The sequence below is a fragment of the Phocoena phocoena genome, chromosome 11, assembly GCF_963924675.1.
Source record: "Phocoena phocoena chromosome 11, mPhoPho1.1, whole genome shotgun sequence".
NCBI classification, from domain to species: domain Eukaryota; kingdom Metazoa; phylum Chordata; class Mammalia; order Artiodactyla; family Phocoenidae; genus Phocoena; species Phocoena phocoena.
The window spans coordinates 5,489,888-5,510,038 of NC_089229.1; the positions used below are offsets into that span (position 1 = coordinate 5,489,888).

Here is a 20,151-nt window from a genome sequence, read left to right on the forward strand (position 1 = left end):
TGGCCCCAGGCAGTTCGCCTCCAAGTCTGCTTTGTCGTGTGTGAGACGTGGCGGCAGAGGCCGCTGAGCGGCCTGTGTGGCTCAGATGGGGAGGGGCCGTGTGAGCTCCTGGCACAGCGCCTGGCACGCTGAGCACCATCCTCAGCTGTCCCTGGGGGCCTGCAGGGCGCCTCGTGTGAGCCAGCCTGGGCCTCTTGTCCCGGTTCCCGTCCACTGCAGCCTGAGACGGGAGCTGTGCCCATCCTTGTTGGGCTCCGTGTCCCCTGTCAGGATTGTCTCGGGAGCTGAGACAGCCCCTGTGAATGTTCCCAGGACGAGGAGGTGCTCAAGGAGAGCAGCTCCCTTTGCTCCTTCCTTTCCAAGGGGCGTGTCCTGGAGGCCTTCTCAGTGTCTGCTGGGTTAGCACGTCCCCCCCACCCCCCGGCAAGGGGCCTGCAGGACCCCAGGCCCGGCTGGTTTGGCAGCTCCGTGGGCGGCAGCTTCATGTGCGCAGCTGTTGCTGTTTCTGAGGGAGCTGGACTGACCCCGGCTGTGACACCTTGACGTCCGGTGCCTGCAGAGTGCCCGTGGGGCAGACTTGAGCACGCCTGCTCATCGCCGCTTCCTCTTCAAACCTCACTACATGACGCTCCAGGAGTAGGAAGCTCTGAGGCCCTCCTCCCAGGGAGAAGGAGAGGTGGAGACTGTTTGGAAGCTCAGATGTGGTGGCTCAGTGTTAGCTGACTTAGTGGGTAGAGAACCTAATGCCAGCAGAGGGCAGCGCAGCCAGCATGTGAACCCCTTCGCTGCAGGGCCCCAGGAATCATGCCCCTCAGGGTGGCCGCCGTGATACGCGGAGGCTGAGAGCAGGCAGCTGTTACGAAGACGGGTTTCTTTGGGGGAAGTTGATCCAGAGAAGCTGTGGGCTTGGGGATGCCATGCAGAGCTACAGGCTGGGGTACAGTGCTCAATTGGAAATGGGGGTCGAATGAAAGCTACATGCTTGAAAGGGAGGTTCCCAGCACCCTCCCCTCCTTGGCTTCTGGGATGCCTGTGGTCCCCCAGGACAGAGAGTGGAGGCATCTTCTCTGGAGAAACTGACCCCAAAGAAAAGACTTACAAATACTTGCGTGTGGGCATCTCGCATCTCAGCTCTGAGGGCACCCAGGCTGGGCTGTGTTTACAGACACATGAAGCCCTGCAGTCAACAAGTCTTGTCCTGGACAAGCCTGGACGCAGGTGGCTGCGTCCAGTGGCTCGTTCTTAACCTGTGGATGGACTCAAGGTCTTCAGATCTTAACGTCTCCAACGTGAAGGACAGAGGCCTGCAAAAACCGAACAAAACAAAAAGCAGCAAAATGAGCTTGGCAGAATCAAAGACAATGTACAGAGCAGAAGAAAACCTGAAAAACAAAACACCACCTGCACTCCTTTGTTTTTTTTTTATTTTAAATTCTGCTTCTAGTTGCAAATCCCTAGTATGTAGGACTATGATTTTTTTAAAAAATTAATTAATTTGGTGCGTTGGGTCTTGGTTGCTGCACGGGAGCTTTCTCTAGTTGCGGTGAGCGGGGGCTACCCTTCATTGCGGTGCGCGGGCTTCTCATTGCGGTGGCTTCTCTTGTGGAGCGTGGGCTCTAGGCGTGTGAGTTTCAGTAGTTGTGGCACACGGGCTCAGTAGTTGTGGCTTGTGGGCTCCAGAGCGCAGGCTCAGTAGTTGTGGCTCATGGACTTAGTTGCTCCATGGCATGTGGGATCTTTCCAGACCAGGGATTGAACCTGTGTCCCCTGCATTGGCAGGTGGATTCTTAACCACTGCGCCACCAGGGAAGCCCTGCCACCTGCACTCCTAACTCTGTAATGTCGTCAGAGAGTGAAGACAGGTATTGTAGTTGAAATTTTAAGAGCTCAGTTGTGAGGTTTGGGTGGTCAAGCAGAGGAAATATCCCAGGAAGTAGAGCAAAAATTTTTACAAATTGATGACAAATGGGAGCAAAAAGAGAAGAAAAAGTGGAAGATTTCAGAGTTGCAGAAGGAGAGAACAGGGAGAATGGGAGAGAGAAAGTTACTGAAACCAGGATTTCCAGGATTTCCAGAACTCCAGGAGGGAGTTAAAGACTCCCCTGTGTCTGAATGTGCCCCCAGGCACTGTGATTGAGTGAGAGACCCTGCTGAAGCACTTGGCTGTGAAATTTCAAACCTGAGATACAGAGAAGATTGCAAAGCTTCCCGAAGAACGGCCACGTTCAAAGGACTAGGAACGGAGGACCTCAGAGTTCTCGACGCAGCATTGGCAGCTGGACGACGGGAACAGTGCGTTCAGGGTTCTGAGGGGACGTGGTCCCCAGCCTGGAATTCCATACCCAGCCCAACTGCCGGTCCCGAGCGAGGTAGAAACAGGCGCTTGTAGTCACACACCGTCCCACACAGTTGTCACGGTCAGCAGGCAGCTCGGGGTGGACTCTGCCACCGTGTGCACGGGCACCAGCGAGGGGCACACGGGTCAAGGACGCACGGGTCCATCCAGCCCGAGGGAGATTGCAGGAAGACAGTCGTGGGGCGCTGAGGGGCAGGGGCACCACCCCAAGAGATAAATGGGATTAGAGCACACCTCCTGCATTTGGCCGTACGGAGAGGGTTTGCCACAGAGCTGGAGAAGGAATTATTAATAGGTCCATAGAACACTAAGCAAGCAGGCGAAGGAAACACAAAATCTTGTGCAAAAAGGCAGTGTAGTCACGACATGGTGTACTTTGAATTAGACTGAAAATTGTCCCGGGACCGTGTCGGGGCAGGGAAGCCTGCAGGAGGGAACGTGGCTGGGTCGTCGTCTTGCTCAGTCAGAAATCAGTAGCCCATGAAAACACACAGATCGTGAAACAATGATGCAAGCACGTCAGAAACCTGAGGGTAAGAGAAGAATCAGCAAGGGTTTGCTCTGGACGTGGGAGTGGGGTGGGGAGGGGACCTGGATTTCCTGTCCTGAGTCTTTTGACTTTTAAACTAGGTACATGTGTGACTTTGGTAAATAATCAAAGTGAAAATAAAAGAATTCCAGGACTTTCCTGGTGACCAGTGGTTAAGAGTCCGCCTCCCAATGCAGGGGACGTGGGTTCAAGCCCTGGTCCGGGAAGATCCCACATGCCGCGGAGCAACTAAGCCTGTGCACCACAACTACTGAGCCCACACGCCACAACTACTGAGCCTGCGCCCTAGAGCTTGTGCTCCGCAACAAGAGAAGCCACCGCAATGAGAAGCCCGCGCACCGCAACGAAGACCCAACACAGCTGAAAATAAATAATAATAATAATAAAAAGAATTTCAAAGGGTTCCAGCCCCGGGATCCTGGTGGTCGGGGGCTCAGTTCTGACTGGTTCTGACCCTAGAGTGCTGGCGCCCCCGTCCCCAGAGTTCTGGTGGGAATTTTGATGGGCTCCACCCCAGCCTTGTGGCAGGTCGGACTGGACTCTGGATCCCGGGGGAGTTCCACCCGGAACCCCAGTGGTTTCCTACGGGTCTTGGCCTCAGAGGTCTGGTGTCAGAGTCACTGCCGACGCTGAGGTGCCACCTGGGAGTGATTTCGCTGCCGTCGGCGGAAGCAGGTCCGTGAAGGATTGCATCACGTCTGTTGAGTTGAAAACGAGCTGTTGGAAAGCGTGTGGCTTGTGTTACTCCCTGCCAGGCGGTCCCACCCACCCGGCAGCCCTGTGTGTTCCCGGGTTGAAAGCCTGGCTGTGCCCCGCCTCAGCTCGGACTTGCTGGGCGGCGGGCTGGCCTCCCGGGCGCCTCTCCCCGGGGGCTTCGGACGCAGGGTGATGGTGGGGTGGGGGCTGAGGCCCCGCTTCGCCCGCACCTGCGGGAGGGGAGGCCCCCCAGCGTCCTGCCGCAGCAACGCGACAGCCTCGCACAGGACCCTCCACCCGTCCCCCCTCCCCTGGGGGTGCTGGGGAGGCCGCGTAGGGAGGTGGGGATGTGGGCTCCCCTTCCGGGGTAGCGCTCCCCTTTCCGGCTCTGTGACCTTGCCCTGGAACCTGATCTCTGAGCTTCCTTGTCCGTGCGGGGGTGCTTGTGAACCCTCCCTCTGCCGTGTGCAGTCTCACAGGTAGGGCGCCTCCTGTGGGCCCTAACGAGGCTGGTCTTCCGATGCAGATGTTTAATGGAGGTGTGGATGGAGCCTGTGGAACTGGCATGTCGATATTGATGTGAGACATGCTAACGGGGTGTGTCTGGGTCATTACCTGCAGGGGCTGCAGGGGCGGGCGTCCTGAAGACCTCCCTGGGAGAGGCCTGTTTTGGTGGAAACTCTTCGCACAGTCGTATTTCTAAGCGCACGGACCCGCCCAGTGCAGCTGCCCTGAGCTGCCGGGTGGACGGGCCTCACCAGCAGGAGCCTCATCTGTAAATGGGGGTGGTGGTCCCCACCTCTTAGGTTGGTGTGAGGGTCCTGTGGTTGATGGACAGAAGTTCTTTCTGATTGAAGAGCCGCCACAACACTTTCTTCCTTCAGGGCCTTTGCTGAAAAGCTGTCTCCTCGAGGAGTCTTCCTTGATCGACATATCCCGTTGAACAAACCCAGGGTTTGTTCGTGCATTCAGAAAAGGTGAACTGAGCCTGGCCATGTGCTGGCTGTCCCGGCAAAGAGCCAGACAAAACCGCTCGTGCCCTGTGGAGGGCGGCGGGGTGGGAGCGCGCAGAGGACCGCGCTCGTGCCCTGTGGAGGGCGGCGGGGTGGGAGCGCGCAGAGGACCGTGCAGGCCGTTCCGGACTGTCGCTGCAGTGGGGACCGGGGCAGGGCGAAGGGTGCTCGTCATGTGGCTGGTCAGGGGAGCGCTCACACCTGAAGGACCTGAGGGAGTGAGGAAAGGGCTCCGGGCACGGGACCAACCAGGAGGCCGGTAGGAGCTCGGGAAAGGGAGAGAGGCAGGTAGAGAGGCGCCGGGCATGGGGCATGGAGTGTGGCCGGCAGGCCTGCAGGCCAGGTTGAAGACCTTGCTCTACTCCTCGGAGGGTCCTCGGAGGTGCGGGGTCCTAAGAGGGACGGGGTGCCCTCGGTAGTCCCTGTTGGGATGGTCGGGTGGTCCTGGCTGCTTTTGTTGGACTGAAAGGAGGGTGAGCAGGGCGGAGGGCTGCGGGGCCTCCAGCAGCGCCCCCGATGGAAGGGTCGGCTCCGCGCTCACCTTGATGGTAGGTGGGCGAGGCGGGCTTTCGGGGGGCAGGAGGCAGGGGCACCTGGTCCGGCGGGGAGCTGGGCGGCAGGTTCCACGTGGGTCGGTGCGTGCGGGGGTCAGCGTGGAGCTGGCCTTCGGGGTGGGGCTGCTCGAGGCCCCGGGGGAGTGTGTGAAGCTGGGAGACGAAGGGGCAGCACTTGCAGGGGGCGGGGGGAGATGAGGAATCAGCAGCAGAGACCGATTCCCCCGAAGCGAAGGGACCAGGGTGGTTGGGGAGGAGGACCTGGCCCGTGTGTCTCTCCTGGGGGGTCAGATGGGGTGATGACCGGGCAGGCCCTGGCTGGCCGCGGTCCCGGAGTGGAGCTGAAAGCCTGGACGGAGTGGGGCCGTGCAAGGGCTGGGGGAGCATAGAGAGCTGCCTTTCTCCCCAGGCTCCCTTCCTGCCACCCCGGGTGCTGCTGGGGCTCTGCCCTTGTGGGATCGGCCCGCTGCGTGTCCCGACCCAGGCCCCTGCTTTTCCTTCCTGCACAGATGCTGAGATGTTGGGTTTGCCTGCCGTGTCCTGTGTGCTGGGCCCCGGGGGTGTTGGCAGGGAGACGGCGCTGTCGCCCCTGGAGTGCGGCCTTGCAGTCGGTGTGGTAATTGGGAGCGTCGTAAGCAGTTCGCGCCGGGTGAGGATGAGTGATGGGGGACGTGGGGGTCCGGGAAGGCCCGCTTGCTGGAGGAGACGACTTGAAGCCGCTGTGCACGGGCTGCAGGGTGAGGGCCAGCAGGGAGCCTCCGGGGGAGGGGAACCCGCACCCCAGGGGGCTGGTGCAGAGTACAGGTGAAGGGACCACCGGGCTCCAGTGTATGGACACTGGGAAGCTGCAGAAGGGTCTAGGCTGGGAGCCATCCACCCTGAATCTGAAATTCGCTGTTCATAAGGCACAGAAGGGCTGTCCTCGAGTCTGGATGGGGGACCTGTCCAAGCTGCGTTGCTGGGACAGCCCGTGGGGTGGTCTGAGAGGAAGGAGTTGGCGGGCAGGGCTGCAGCTGCGGCCCCACGAGCGGGGGAGGCGCCCTCAACACACACCAGCGCACCTGTTCCCCGGAGGGCCTCTCTCCGTCTTTGAGGGTCTGGGGTGTCACTGGGCTGAGTTGTCCCATCTCCATGCTGGCTGGGCCCCCTCCGTCTTTCTCGGGGAGCAGGTTCTGCTGACCACAGCGCTGGGCAGACAGGTGGTGTTTCCTTTGAATTGAATTATACCTTGTGTGTGCATACTTCCATGTAACTGCCACCAGACCAAGGTAAAGAGCCATCCCGGCACCCCAGAAGCTCCTTCATGTCCTCTTTGAGCCGATAAGCTTCCCCCGGGGCAGCACTGCCCTCACCTCTGTCGCCGCAGCCTACTGCCCCATTCCGGAACGCACAGGAGTGGGGGCATGCAGAATCACACAGCAGACGCCCTTTGCTGTCTGGCTTCCGCTGCTGCCTAGTGTCCCGTTGTCTGAGTGTCCTGGCTTATTCATTCATTCTGCTGCTGACCGATGTTTCCAAGGTTTGCTCTTCTGAGTAACGCTGCAGGGTCGTTCCGGTATGTGTCTGTCGGTGTTGTCGTGTACATTTCTCCGGTCACAGGGCATAGCTGTGTTTCACTTTAGCAGGTACCAGTAGACATAGTTTTCATTGTAAATCATTATTGGCTGGCGAGTCATTCCCCTGGACCTTCATCACTCCTGGGTAAAGGAAAATTCAGCTTCTGGAAACCCAGGACTGAGAATCGTCCGTTCATGACAGTCCTCGAGCCCTGGGGAGGCAGGTACTGTGTGTCCTGTTCACTCCTCACAACAGCCTCGAGAAATCTCCTGCCTGCGTTTAGTGCCAAGAAAACAGGAGCTCAGAAAACCTGGCTCACCCGCGGTCACCCCGAGAGGTGGCATTCGGGCCAAGGTCTCACGCCTAGGCCGGTGTTCTTCCACTAGACTCGAGGCACTCCTGGGACGCTGCACGCCCCCCAGCTCTGCGGCCCTTCAGCCCTTTTTCTGGGTGGCAGGCGCTGACCCAAGAGGGGCTGGCCCTTGGGCTTCCTCTGGGCGCCCCTCACTGGGCTTCTCTCCCTCCAGGCACCAGCTTGCTGCAGGAGGTGGTCTATTTGGTGAGCCAGGGGGCCGACCCTGATGAGATCGGCTTGATGAACATCGACGAGCAGCTCCCGGTCCTGGAGTACCCGCAGCCGGGCCTGGACATCATCAAGGTGGGCTCTGGGCGGGTGGCAGCAGCCCACACGACCCACTTGGGGCCTTTCCACGGTTGCACCCTGAGTGACGGGAGCTCTTGAGGGGTTCCTGGGGGCCTCGTGGGCAGAGGGAGAGCAGTGAGCTCCCGGGACCCCCAGGTAGCTGGTGCGGGTGGGGGAAGACCGATGGGCCTGAGCCGGTGGCAGTGACCCTGGAACTGAACCAGTGGGTGACGTGGGTGGCTTGGAGGGGGAAAGGAGGCAGATGCCAGGAGTAGGGGAGATGGGGGGGAGTGTAGGGGTGAGGGGCCTCCCGCTGTGGCTCATCCCATCTGTTGAGGGGGCTGGGTGGGGTGTGTTTGCATCGAACATTTGGTGTCAAGAGTGAAAAAAACATATTCCCAAGTCCCATCCTTTCTACCCCTCAGACAGATCTGGAGTTTTTTCTCTCCATCCTCCCCCCTGCCACCTCTTCGTTCAGGCCTCATTTCCTGCGTGGCCCACCTGTCCCTTCTCCCGCTAGACGAGCAGCCTGAAATAAGCTCTGAGAATGCCCCCCACCGCTGGGTCGTTGTCCCGCATAAGCCGGTCTCTGCACCCCAGCCTCCAGCGTTGGCCCACCTGCGTCTAGCCCCTCCCGCCCCCGTGCCCGCCGCGGTGCTGCAGCCCGTGTTGACCCACCGCTGAGCCTTCCAGTAGAGCTGCGTGGGCCCCCGCCGCGGGCTGCCCTGATCTTGGCTTTGGGGTCCCGCCGAGGACTGAACTGACCGTGACGTCACAGCCCTCACAGAGCTGAGATCCCAGTGAGGGAGCCCCCAGGACAGGAAAACCGAGAGTCCTAGTGGTTGAAGGGTGACCACCCCAGACGGGAGCAAAGTGGGACGGGACCGGGCCTCTCGGGGAGTGGGGGGCACGTCTGAGTCACGGCCTGGGAGCGGAGCGCTGGCCGAGGGAGGGACCGGTCCGGTCCAGGAGCCGCAGGAGTTCTGTGCTGAGGCTGACTGCGGGGCCCCCTCTCCGCGACCGCTCCGGGCTGCCATCGCGGCCCACGTCCTCTGAGCAGACCCCTGACGGTACACTGTGACTCAGGCCACGGGGGCCGAGGACGGGGCCCGCGTCGGCCCGTGTCTGCCCCCAGGGCCCAGCCTGGGCAGGGCTGGGGGGTCCTGTCTCAGGTGAGAAGGTTGTTCGGGGTGCAGTGGTGCCGGTCCTGACTCGTCTGTGGCCCCGTCCGCCTGGGCCCCAGAGAAAGGGCGCGTGTCCTCTGAGCGCCTCCCCTCTGCCCTGCCGCAGGAGCTGACGTGCCCCCGCCTCATCAGAAGCCACCTCCCTTACCGCTTCCTGCCCTCAGACCTCCACAGCGGCGACTCCAAGGTAACTCCGCGCCCCGCCGCCCCCCGCTGCTCCCGGAACCAGAGGCCCACGTGCCAGTCCAAACGGTGGTCTGTCACGGGCCCAAGTTCCCAGACGACCTCGGTGTGCTAAGAGCGCTGGCATTTGATCCATGTGTGCTAAGAGTCTCTAGCATTTGATCCATGCCTCTCACTTTCGCGTTTCCTCACAGCTGAACTTGACCAGCCAGGGCCCAGCCTCTGCCCATTGAAGGCCTGAGGACTCATGGCTGCTTTCACCGTCTCTGATTGTTTTCCTTTTTGCTCAACTGCGTTAGACGTATGAGGCCTATAATTCTCATCACCAGGGCCAGGCCTGTAAGCTTTCTGTCTTCCGCTGATTTTAAAGTAGCGCTAGAGACACCCAGTGTTCACAGGAGCACTGCTTACAATAGCCAAGACACGGAAGCAGCCTGAGTATTCGTCAGCGGATGAGTGGGTAGAGAAGTGTGGGTCATGTATACAACGGAATACTACTCAGCCATGAGAAGGAGCAAAATTTTGCCATCTGCAGCGACATGGATGGACTTGGAGGGCGTTACGCTAAGTCAGACAGAGACAGACAGACACTGTTTGACACCACTTTTATGTGGAATCTAAAACAAATACAACAAACTAGTGAGTATAATAAAAAAAGCAGCAGACCCACAGATACAGAGAACAAACCAGTGGTTACCGGTGGGGAGAGGGGAGCGGGGAGGGGCAGGATAGGGGTAGGGCATTAAGAAATACAAACTATCACGTATAAAATAAGCTACAAGTATATATTGTACAACATGGGGAGTATAGCCAATATTTTATAATAACCGTAAATGGAATGAATATAACCTTTAAAAGTCGTGAATCACTATATCGTACACCTGTAACTTATATAATATTGCACAGGATTAAAAAAAAAAGGAGCGCGAGAGAACAGAAATATACTATAACACTCAAGTAGCTGTCCTAGCTGGTGCTATCGCGTGGACAGGAGTGCATCTCTGCTGAGACAGAATGATAGAGAAAAAGCGTTTGGCCTTGGTGCACGAGGGGCTGACTTTGCTGTTGGAAACGGGGTCAAAAGAGTGGGTTGTAGGTCAGTGGAAGCTGCACAGGGCGGCCTGCCTGACCTCGTCCGTCCCTCTGTCCCCCCCCGCCACTCCCTCTTGCAGGTCATATACATGGCCCGGAACCCCAAGGACCTGGTGGTGTCCTATTACCAGTTCCACCGCTCCCTGCGGACCATGAGCTACCGAGGCACGTTCCAGGAGTTCTGCCGGAGGTTCATGAACGACAAGTGTAAGTGTCTGCGTGATGTTACAGCGGGGGTGCTCACTGCTCGCTGAGCACCCGCGTGTCCTTCGCGGTGCCCCCAGTTCTACAGTAACCGCGGGCTTGGCCTGCTTTCCCGCTGGCGGGCAGAGGAGCTGGGGCTGAGGGCTGTCAGGAAGCTTGTCCGAGGTCGAGCTAGTGCCAGACAGAGTGGGTGTCCAACGCTGAAGCCCTTCTCTCTCGCCACATCCTTGGGGTTCTGAGAAGTTTCCCGATTAGAAGCATCCCTCTTCCTGCCTAGATTCCGAGCAGTGAAAACAGTGGCCCAGATACCACTGTTACCGGTGCCTGAGGCCAGAGTGGAGGCTGTGGCTTCATGTGAGAGCCCTGTGGGCCTTTAGCTGGACTTGCGGGTCAGGCTTAGCCCCCAGCCCCAGGCCCGTGTGACAGGCGGGGTGCACTTTGGGGGAGGGGGAAGGCAGTGCTCTGGGCAGGACGCCTGTTCCCAGGGGAGAGGGGCGAGCTGGGGCCGAGCGAGCCAGGGCCCTTCCACGTCTCCCCTCCCCAGGGCGGAGTGGGCCAGGCAGTGGGCCAGGGAGGGAGCCGTCCCCTTGGCAGTGGGGCTGGCAGCTCCTCACTACGGTTCTGTTCCCCGCAGCCCCCAGGTGGCTCCCCCATCACCAACCCTGGCTTCTCTGGGCACCTTCTGTTTAGAGTTTGCGCCCAGGAGGGTTTTGAAGTGGGTCTTACGTACCTGTTGATTAAACCTGCACCCAGACTCCTCTGCACCCGAGGAGTGTAAAGATGCGCTTCTTGCTTTATTTCCCAGCTCAAGTAACCCTCAGCCTCGCTGTCCATTTGTTGTCCAACCCAGTCAGGGGTTCTGCGGTGAGGTCATGGGACAGGGGTGGGATAGGGTGCATAATGGCGGTCCAGGAGTACAGCGCCCCAAATTTAAATGGGTGGCCCGACTGGAGCTGCCTCCCGAGCCTGGCTGAAGACCAGGTCCTCCTTGGTGCGCCGCCCGCACCGCCTGGAGGCCCTCTCTTCCCTGCCCTTGAGTCTTTGCTTCAGCTAGGAGGGCGGGGGGCCTGGGTGGGAGGGGACGGGCGTCGGTGGCCCCAGCGGCTGTACCCTAAGGCCCCTGGCACCTGCTGAAGGCCTCTGTCCAGCCTCCCTTCCCCCCAGCCCACCCACCGCCTGGCTCAGGCCCCTCGGGGTCTGCCAGGCATTTGGAGCAAGCCACTCCTGTGGTTCCCAAAGCCGTATTTCTGAGTCCCACTTTGCATCCCTGCCTTTATAGAAGCAGTCACCTGCATGGGGACAACACTGTCATAGATAGCAGTGTCCCTCAAGTGCAGACTGCCCTGCGGTGCAGGGCTGAAAGCTTCCTGCTCGGGCCAGAGCCGTTACAAGTTGCCTAGTACAGGCCTCTCCGCGCTGTGAAGGTCACAGCACTGCCCGGCACTGAAGTTCAAGGCTGCACACGCTGGCTGTGGTCCCGCCAAAGCCTCTGCACCCGTGTACTGAGCCTCCCCAGTCCTGTTCACTCTCTGTGCTCCCGCCCGATTCCGGCTCTCGAGGAGGCTTGCCTTCTCTGTCCGAGGTTCTGAAGAACTTGAAGAATGAAGTGCGGAAGGGGCAGTGAAATGTTGCTGTTCGCTAACAGAGCGAGGACACGCTGCCCGAGCCCTGTGTTGGGGGTCGTGACCTGCGCACTGCAGGGCTGGGGCGCCCTGGAGCCATGTGCCTAGGGGACAGGAGCAGGGTGGAGGAGTCCCTGTGTGTGACCACTGTCCTGTCACCCCTGTCCCCGTGCGAGCGACCCTGTCCTCACGTCCTCGCGGTCCCCGAGTCACCCCCCGTCCAGCCTCCCCCGTCCCCGTCCCCAGCAGCCCCGGCCGTCTGTCTGCGAGTGTTCTCTGGGAAGGAGTGGCGTTTTCTTACCTCCGTGTCCACGCCCAGTGGACTGCTCGGCCCCGGGGCGCGGCTCACCTGGTCTGCGTGCCAGCTGTGGGCCCAGACTTGGGAGACTCCGCTCGGCGCCCCGAGGTCATCAGCCTGTCTGTGAGATGCGCAGGTCCCTTCCTTCTCTGGACTCGCCCTTGTCCTGTAAAGCGGGAAGTCCGGCCTGGCTGTTACATCCTGCCCTGTGCGTGCACGGAGCGGGGATGTGCCAGGCCTGGAGTCCAGGGCCCCGCAGCTAGAACTCTACCATGGGAGCACCGGGGCCCAGAGAGGGCCAGGATTCGCCCAGCAAGGCCTTTGGCTGAAGCCTGCCCCGTGTTGGTTCATTTCCGCCCCCTTACCCCTCCCCTTCCAGAGCTCCCTCCGCTTCGTTCCGCATGAAGTGCTGGAGGGGCGCCTAGTTGGCCCGAAGAGGGCCTTCTGCTCTGATCTGGTCCCCAGGGCCCGCCCCTCAGCGACCCCTGACCTGCGCCTCCATCCCTCAGGACCTCTCGTGGGGCTGCGGGGGCCCAGGCTGCTGCTGTGCTGCCACCTGCTGGCGGGATGGCAGGCTGCCGTTGTCGGGTCGCGCTGCCTGGGACCCAGGCGTTGGGTCACCCCTGTTTTCCCAGCCTTGGTCACGCGTGTAGGTGTAAGAGGTTGTCAGCACCTTGAGGTGTGCCTGTGCGGGGGCGGGAGCGGCCCTGCCACCCAGGGGCCTCAGCGCTACAAGTAGGACCCTCGCCGGCGCCTTGCCCGTCCCACCCCGTGGAACCTTCCACCAGAGAGGAGGACGCACAGGCACTGCCCCTGCAGGCCCTCCTGTACGCGGGGCTCTCCACGCCGCGGCAGCCCTGGGGGTGCGGCAGAAAGGCTCAGGGCCCGCCGGGTCTCACGGCCAGCGAGGAGATGAGGGGCCGGCTGCCTCTGTCCCGAGCCCTTGTCCTTCGCCCTCCGCCCTCTGTCTGACCTTGCCCTCTGCTTCTGACCCACTCCGCGGGCCCCCGCGGCCACTTCTTACGTCTTTAAGGCCCATTTTCAGGCCTTGCCTCTGTGCGCCGTTTCCCCTGCTGCCTCTTCCCCTCCGCTGCCTGCCCAGCCCTCACTGATCCTTCGAGGCCTGCCCGTGTCCGCGGGGCCTCCCTCCCAGTGCCGGTCACTCCGTGTCGCCGTGCCAGCCTCCTTGGGGCTTTGCCGCCAGGCCGGGAGCTCCACTGCAGGGCCCAGTGCTTGCGAGCTGGACGGGCGCTCGGGCGAGTGAGGACGCAGGCAGCAGGGCCACCACCCCTGACTGGCCCGTTATCCAGCCGGACCTGCTTCCCGATGCCCAGCAGGCCCAGGGCCCCCCACGTTCTTCAGCCGAGACCCTCCTCTGATTAATGTGGAAGCCCCCTCGGGAGATGTCCTCACAGCGATGGGCACACCATTGTGAATCGGCAGTGAGAGTCAATCGTTTTTATGAAAAACGTTGTGAAGCAGCCCGGCCACACTGATCTGTCTCTGCCTGTGTGACCTCAGCCCCACACCAAGGCCCTAAGGAGCGTGGGAGATGCAAGGGCTGGGGCGTGGGTGTGACCTGTCGTCCCGTCCGGCCCAACCTCATGTGCCAGGACGGGGCCCGCTGCCCGCCTTCATCCCCGCGCCTTCCTGGTTCTGCCTGGTTCCAGGATTCTGGCTGTGATGCGTTTGCCTGGCAAGCCCCATTCGCAGCTCTGTCTAGAGCCTCCCGCACCCCATCCTAGCCCCGACAGCAAAACTCACGGGTCCTGTGTCCCACTTCCTCTGGGTGTCATTCTCTTCCTGGTCACCCCTTGTTAGAGGAACTCATGGGTGCCAGGTACCGTCCGTACCCCCGGAGAACAGAGACTTCCACGGAAGGGTTGGGGCTTCTAGGCATCCGGGAGGCAGGGGCCGAGCTTGGGCAGGAGGCCAGGGGACGTGGCTCATCTGGGGGGCTGCTGGAGGAGCCCAGGGCTTCCTGAAACATAGCTTACTGGGCAGAGGAGGGGAGCCTTCTGGCAGGGAAGGCGGGGAGCAAGGCTGCCTCACACATGCCCGCTCCCTCCCTGTGACTGGTCACCTGTCCCCTTGTCTCCACAGTGGGCTACGGCTCCTGGTTTGAGCACGTGCAGGAGTTCTGGGAGCACCGTATGGACTCGAATGTGCTTTTCCTCAAGTACGAAGACATGCACCGGGTGAGTGCCGTAGCGGTGGTGCCACGGGGGTGAGCGCCATAGTGGTGGTGCCATGGGGGTGAGCGCCATGGGAGGCAGCTGCCGGCCCCGCCCTCAGTCTCACAGCCACCGCCCCAGTGCGGGTGGGTGGGCGGGGCCTGCAGCGCCAAGACCCCGGGCATCATGGGTGACAGTTGGATTCAGGAGTTCCAGGTGGGCCCAGGGTCCCCCTGACCAGTGTTTCGCCTCTAGCCGGTGCTGGCCCCCCAGGCCTCTACCTTGCCCTGGCCCCTGGCCAAGCAAAGCTTCTGGGTTGGTGGCATGCGGTGCTTTCGAGAGGCCCATTTATTGTTTTTCTGCTTCAACAGCAGTGGAGTGATAGCCGGACTCACCCTGTTGCCACCCAGCACCCTCTCCGTAGGTGACCAGCTTGGGGCAGAGGGCTGAGATGGCAGAGTCCGAATTTCTCGTCCCAGCCCGTTTGCCTTAGGGTGGCAATTCTCAAAGTGCTGAGAACCCCAGCGGGTGTACCTGTGAATCCATTCCTGTGACGAGTTCCTGAGTGCCCGGCACAGAGGGTGACGGGCACTAGATGGTGGTTGAGTCCATGTGCCAGGCTGGGCGGTGCTGGGGCAGCGAGGCAGGACCTCTCCTGCGCCCTCGGGAAAGCGAGGTCTGGAAGGGGGGCCGGCACGTCCCATCCCGTCTCGGTGTCAGCACCGTTGTGCGGAACCCTGCCGCTGCCCCAGCAGAAGTGCTGATGCCCCTCCTTTCTCAGGCGACAGTGCGAACCTCCCCCAGCCCAGCCCTCCTCCCCGCAACGTCCTTCCCTTTCCTCAGCTCCTCTTTGCCGAGGGACCTCAGACTTGTCTCTGCTCCTGAGCCCCTCCAGGCAGGCTCACCCCGTCCCCAGGCTACTCTGTCAAGGTCACCACGACCCCCACGTGTCTGGGTCCCACCCTCCTGGCAGCAGGCAACAGGCAGTCGGTCACGCTTGGTCCTGCGTCCCCGCATCCCTGGACGCTCCCCTTGACTCCTCCATGGCAGCAGCCCTGCCTCTGCCCCCAGACCTCAGCTCTGGTCTCCTCCATCCACACTCCCTCCCCTGATGGCCTCAGCCGGGCCTCGGGCCCCCAGGCACGATTTGGACCCTCTCCAGGCTCATCTCTGTCCACCCACTGCACCTTTCCGCCAGGGTGTGTGGTGCAGATCACAGACTTAACGTCTCCAAACCAAACTCCGGAGGTGTCCCCTCGGGTCCTCCGCAGTTTCACCCGTCTGCATCCAGGGCAGCGGCTCCGCCCTCGCTGCTCACGCAGAAGTCTGGCCTCATCCTTGACTTCGCCCTCTCTCACACCTGGCCTTTATTTTCCAAATCCTGTTGGCTCTACCTTCAAAACCTATCTCTTATTTGACTGTTTCTCCCCAGTTCTGACCCCATTTCCCTGGTCCAGGTCGGTGTCACTGTGGCCTGGGTTTTCACAGCCTCCCTGCCTCTTCCTCTCGCCACCCCGCCCCCCGACAAACACAAACAGTAAAATGCACTGGATGATGATAAATGCTGAAAAATAAAGCAGAAAAGGGAAGTGCTGGGGAGGGGCGGTGGCAGGTTTAGGTGCAGGTCAGGGGAAGCGTCACTGATGGGGACAGAGACCTGAAAGAAGTGAGGGAGTGACCCATGTGGACACCTGGAGATGAACATTCCAGACAGGACACAGCAAACTAAAGTCCCAGAAAGAACCTGCCTGACAGGCTGAAGGAACAGCATGGAAGCCAGCGTGCCCAGCTGACAGGCCCTGCAGGTCGGGGTGCGGGTCCGGGTGTCTGCCCAGAGGGACGTGGGCCAGAGTGAGCAGGTGGGCGGGGCCCCTCCGGAGGCTGCTGGGCTGCGCCCGTAATGCTCCGCTCTCAGGAATGGTGCGGCGATGGGGCCCGGAGGTGGCTTTACGTCAGCGAGTCAAGTAGAGCTGAATCTTGCTTCACACCAAGCCAGCTCCGCCTGCCCTGTGGGGTGGGCCGGCCCTGAGGCCTGTCTGGGATCTTGGGGCCTCCCAGTTCTCCCGAGTGCCAGTCGAGATCCCAGCCGATGGCGTGGCGTGGCGTGGCGTGGCGTGGCGGGCGGGAGAGAGCGAGCTGCTATTGCTCCTGGCGCAGCTCCGAAGCGCTTTTCCTTCTTGCAGCTGCTTATAATGACCGCAGCTGTATCAGGACCTCACGTCTGCCTCCGCGGGACCTGGCTTTGAATCCCAGGTCTGCCACTTGAGAGCTGAGTGCCCTTGGGCAGTTTCTTAACCTGGATTTTATTTCCAGACGAGGCCGGTTTCAGGCTTGTCTTGAGGCCTAAGTAAGGCTGTGGATACAGTCCCCGAAGTCGTGTTCTGTAAAGGTGCCACCTCTGACAGGCTCCCGCGCTGTGCTCTTGTCTTCCAGGACCTGGTGACGATGGTGGAGCAGCTGGCCCGGTTCCTGGGGGTGTCGTGTGACAAGGCCCAGCTGGAGTCCCTGATCGAGCACTGCCACCAGCTGGTGGACCAGTGCTGCAACGCCGAGGCCCTGCCTGTGGGCCGGGGTACGCGCCTGCCTGTCCCGCCCTCCTTCTCTCTGCCTCTGTCTGGGGCCCCGGGGGCCTCGTCCCCCTTCCTGTCAGTGTCCTCGCGCTTTCTGGACCACAGTCCCCCCATGTCAGGGTTCCGCTGCCCTGAGTCTCATTTCTCCGGAGCCCTGTGTTCTTCGAGGGGCAGGAAGGTAACCCACGAAGTGTTGCTGAGGCTCTCTGGAGGTCCCCGCTGGAGTTGGCCTTGTCACCCCGCACACGGTGCCGGAGTTCGCGGGCGTGGCTGCCGGGATGTCTCAGGCTCTGTGGGCAAGAGGTGTTTCAGGCGGGCGCCTTCCCAGATGCCCCACAGGGCAGACCCTGGGAATGGGTTGGGGGCTGTGATGTTTAGAAGCGCAGTGCGTGCACGTGGCCTCCTTGAGCTCCAGCTGGCCCGTGGGAGTCAAGGGAAGAGGGTGCGGAGAGTCCGTGTGCGGAAGGGCCGTTTCCTTCCATTCCCCGGGGAACTAGCAGCCCGGGAGGAGCGGCCCCGTCGGGGGAGGGGTGTGTGCTGTGCGCGCGTGCGCACGTGTGTGGTGTGTGTTTGGTGTGTGTTTGGTGTGTGTGTGTGTGTGTGTGTGTGTGTGTGAGAGAGAGAGAGAGAGAGAGCGCGCGTGTGCGCGAGCTGGAGGTGCAGGCCTCGGCCATCACAGAGGCTGGCGCTCCCTCCTGGTGCGAGAGCTGTGTCCTGTGCGTGAAGCAGTTCGAGGTGAGGCAGGTGTTGCAGGCAGGAATCCTCCCCAGACCCACTTGGGTTGCTCTCTGTGCCCTCAGGGCTTGTGGTATTTGAGGCTGCTCGACTGTGGAGAGCTCGGGCATTAAAATCCCCGGCACCGCTGGGTGCCGGCCCAGGCCTGTGAGCACCCCTTCAGCAAGAGTCGCGCCTGACTCGGTGCTGTGGACCCGAGGCCGGTTCCCAGCTCCCTCGTGTGGTGCCGGTGCCGAGAGGAGGGCCCGGAAACGACGCCGGACTCTGCAGGCAGCTGCCTGGAGCGGAGAGAAGAGCTGGGCTGCAGCCTGGCCTGGCCAAGCTCTGGCCACGCCTTTGAGCTTCTCTGGCCTTTTGTCCTTTCTCTAAGGAGGGCGGGTCGGGCCTGCCAACCTGCTTGGCTCCCAGGGCTGTTCTGAAGGTCAGGGGGCGAGCGCCTTCCTGGAAAGGCAGATGGGCCGCTCTCCAAGAAGACACTAACAAGCCACCTCACCCTGCCATTTCGTTCCTGGCTGCATCTTCACAAATATTTATTATTTAAAATTTATTTGCTCTTTTTTATTTTGCTTTCGCTGTGTTTTGTTATCCTTGGGCGTGACCTTCTCCAGAATCCCCCTTTCGGTTCATTTGTGTGGTTAAGAAGTGTCGAGAACATACTGCGTGCCCATATGCTCCTTCCGATGTGTTTGCTTTATCATCGTTTACCTTGGTTTTGCTTTATTTCAGTTCTTTGATTTTGTTTTCTTTTAGCACATTGCCTCTTTGCTCAGAAGACCTCCTTGCGTTGGTGAGAATGCAGGGGCTTGAGTAGCCAGCTGCATTGCTCAGATTTGATTCATATCACAGCATAAATTGCACTGTCTTGATTCCAAATCCTAAACCAGGTGGGTGACTCCTTTGATGAGCTCTCAGCTGCCTCAGCTGGGAAAAATATATTTATGGTGTGATTGGTCTAGAAGCTTTTAGTTTTGTCCCTTAGGTATCGTTAGAGGGTAGCAAGAACAGTTTTTTTCCTCTCCAACATTGACATGTAATTTTTCATCACCGAAGAGAAAATCCTTGCCACTTTGGATCTGTTAGCTCAGCATTCGCAGGGTTGCAGTTTCATATGTGAGGTCCTGCGAGGACAAGGACGACTGTTAATAACAGAGCTAACGAAGGATGTTTGCTGGAGACGGTCAGAGCTCTGATCTCAGAGATGCTGACGGTGAATAGAATTCTAAACGGGCATTTCAGTCCCCCGAGGCAGCTATATAACAGCACAGCCCCGGCTCTCCGGGTGATGCGTTCACAGCTCCTGTAGGTGGGAGGGCGGGACCCCCACTTGTGACATCTTCACAGTCGCCATTCATATGTGACCAGAACAACGGAAGATTTTGTAGTTAAGGAAAGTGGGTTCAGCAGTTTTCGTCATTTTGAGCTCTCTCTTCCCTTCATAAAGGGATGGGTAGGCCCGTGCCTGCACCTCAGTCTGCACTCTCCAGGCTCCCTGACATCTGCCAGGAGGAGGTCTCATTTTCTTTCTTATTTTTTTTTTTTTTTTTTTCGGTACGCGGGCCTCTCACCGTTGCGGCCCCACCCGCTGCGGAGCACAGGCTCCGGACGTGCAGGCCCAGCGGCCGTGGCTCACGGGCCCAGCCGCTCCGCGGCATGTGGGATCCTCCCGGACCGGGGCACGAACCCGCGTCCCCTGCATCGGCAGGCGGACTCTCAACCACCGCGCCACCAGGGAAGCCCGGAGGTCTCATTTTCTGACCAAGCCTCGCTGAGCTGTGGCTGCGATGGCGTGGCCAGGGGACCCCAGGACTCCTTTTGATGTTGGGTTGGGAGCTCCGACTGTTTTTCTCCCTTTAACTTCCTCCCTGACGATGCACGAGCAGGCTTCTCGAAATCTTCACCCTTGACCTGGTCAGGAGGCTTCCTGCTCACCATAAAATGTTCTACCTTTTTGGATGATTTTTTTGTTCCTTTTAAAATTCTCCAGAAGCAAATCCTGCCTTGGTGGAGCTGTTGAGCCGTGAGTGAGTAGTGGTGTCACGAGGACCCAGATCCACATGGTGCCCGGAGCCGCAGATCTGTTCCACAGACACCGTCTGTCCTCTGGGCTGTGGTGACCCACCCGCTTTGTGCCTGGTGCTGGGGGTTCAGTGGTGGATGGGCAAGGCCCGCAGCTCTGCACACCTGTGGTGCTGCGCGGAAAGCGCATCGGGATGACCAGACTCAGGGAAGAGGGTTCAGCTGGTCTGTAGTCCACATGGCCCGTCCTGCCCCAATAGGCCAGGTTCAGAGGGGTCCGGGAATAGATCTGGAACCTTCCAGATCTGTTTCCTGTGCTTTGGTAGCTGGCCTGACAGCAGGTGAATTCAGCGCGTTCTGCTCGTTTGTGTTCTAGGAAGAGTCGGGCTGTGGAAGGACATCTTCACTGTCTCCATGAACGAGAAGTTTGATTTGGTGTATAAACAGAAGATGGGAAAGTGTGACCTCATGTTCGACTTTTACTTATAATAACAGCAACAGCAAACTTGCATGCTCACAGTACCCAGACACTAATAGCTCAAAGTCCCGTTTGCACTCATTTGTTACCCGCTGGACAAACTCTGGAAGCTGCGTAAGACACGGCGGAGAAATGGAGGAAGTGGGGTTATTTCCGATCCAGAGCGGCTGTCTCACCTTTGGAATTTGAAGTCTACGTGTCTGATTACAAAGATTGCAGTTCTGAT

The 20,151-nt window shown here is 60.1% G+C and overlaps 1 protein-coding gene across 1 annotated transcript in view; it reads left to right on the forward strand.

The window, feature by feature from the left end:
• SULT4A1 (sulfotransferase family 4A member 1) overlaps positions 1–19,936 on the forward strand; it is a 33,105-nt gene extending 13,169 nt beyond the window's left edge. Inside the window, exons 2-7 of the mRNA XM_065887676.1 lie at positions 7,254–7,384; positions 8,660–8,740; positions 9,909–10,035; positions 14,056–14,150; positions 16,560–16,698; positions 19,824–19,936. Coding sequence (XP_065743748.1) covers positions 7,254–7,384; positions 8,660–8,740; positions 9,909–10,035; positions 14,056–14,150; positions 16,560–16,698; positions 19,824–19,936 — 686 coding nt within the window. The remainder of the gene's footprint in view (positions 1–7,253; positions 7,385–8,659; positions 8,741–9,908; positions 10,036–14,055; positions 14,151–16,559; positions 16,699–19,823) is intronic.
• The last annotated feature ends 215 nt before the right edge of the window (positions 19,937–20,151 follow it).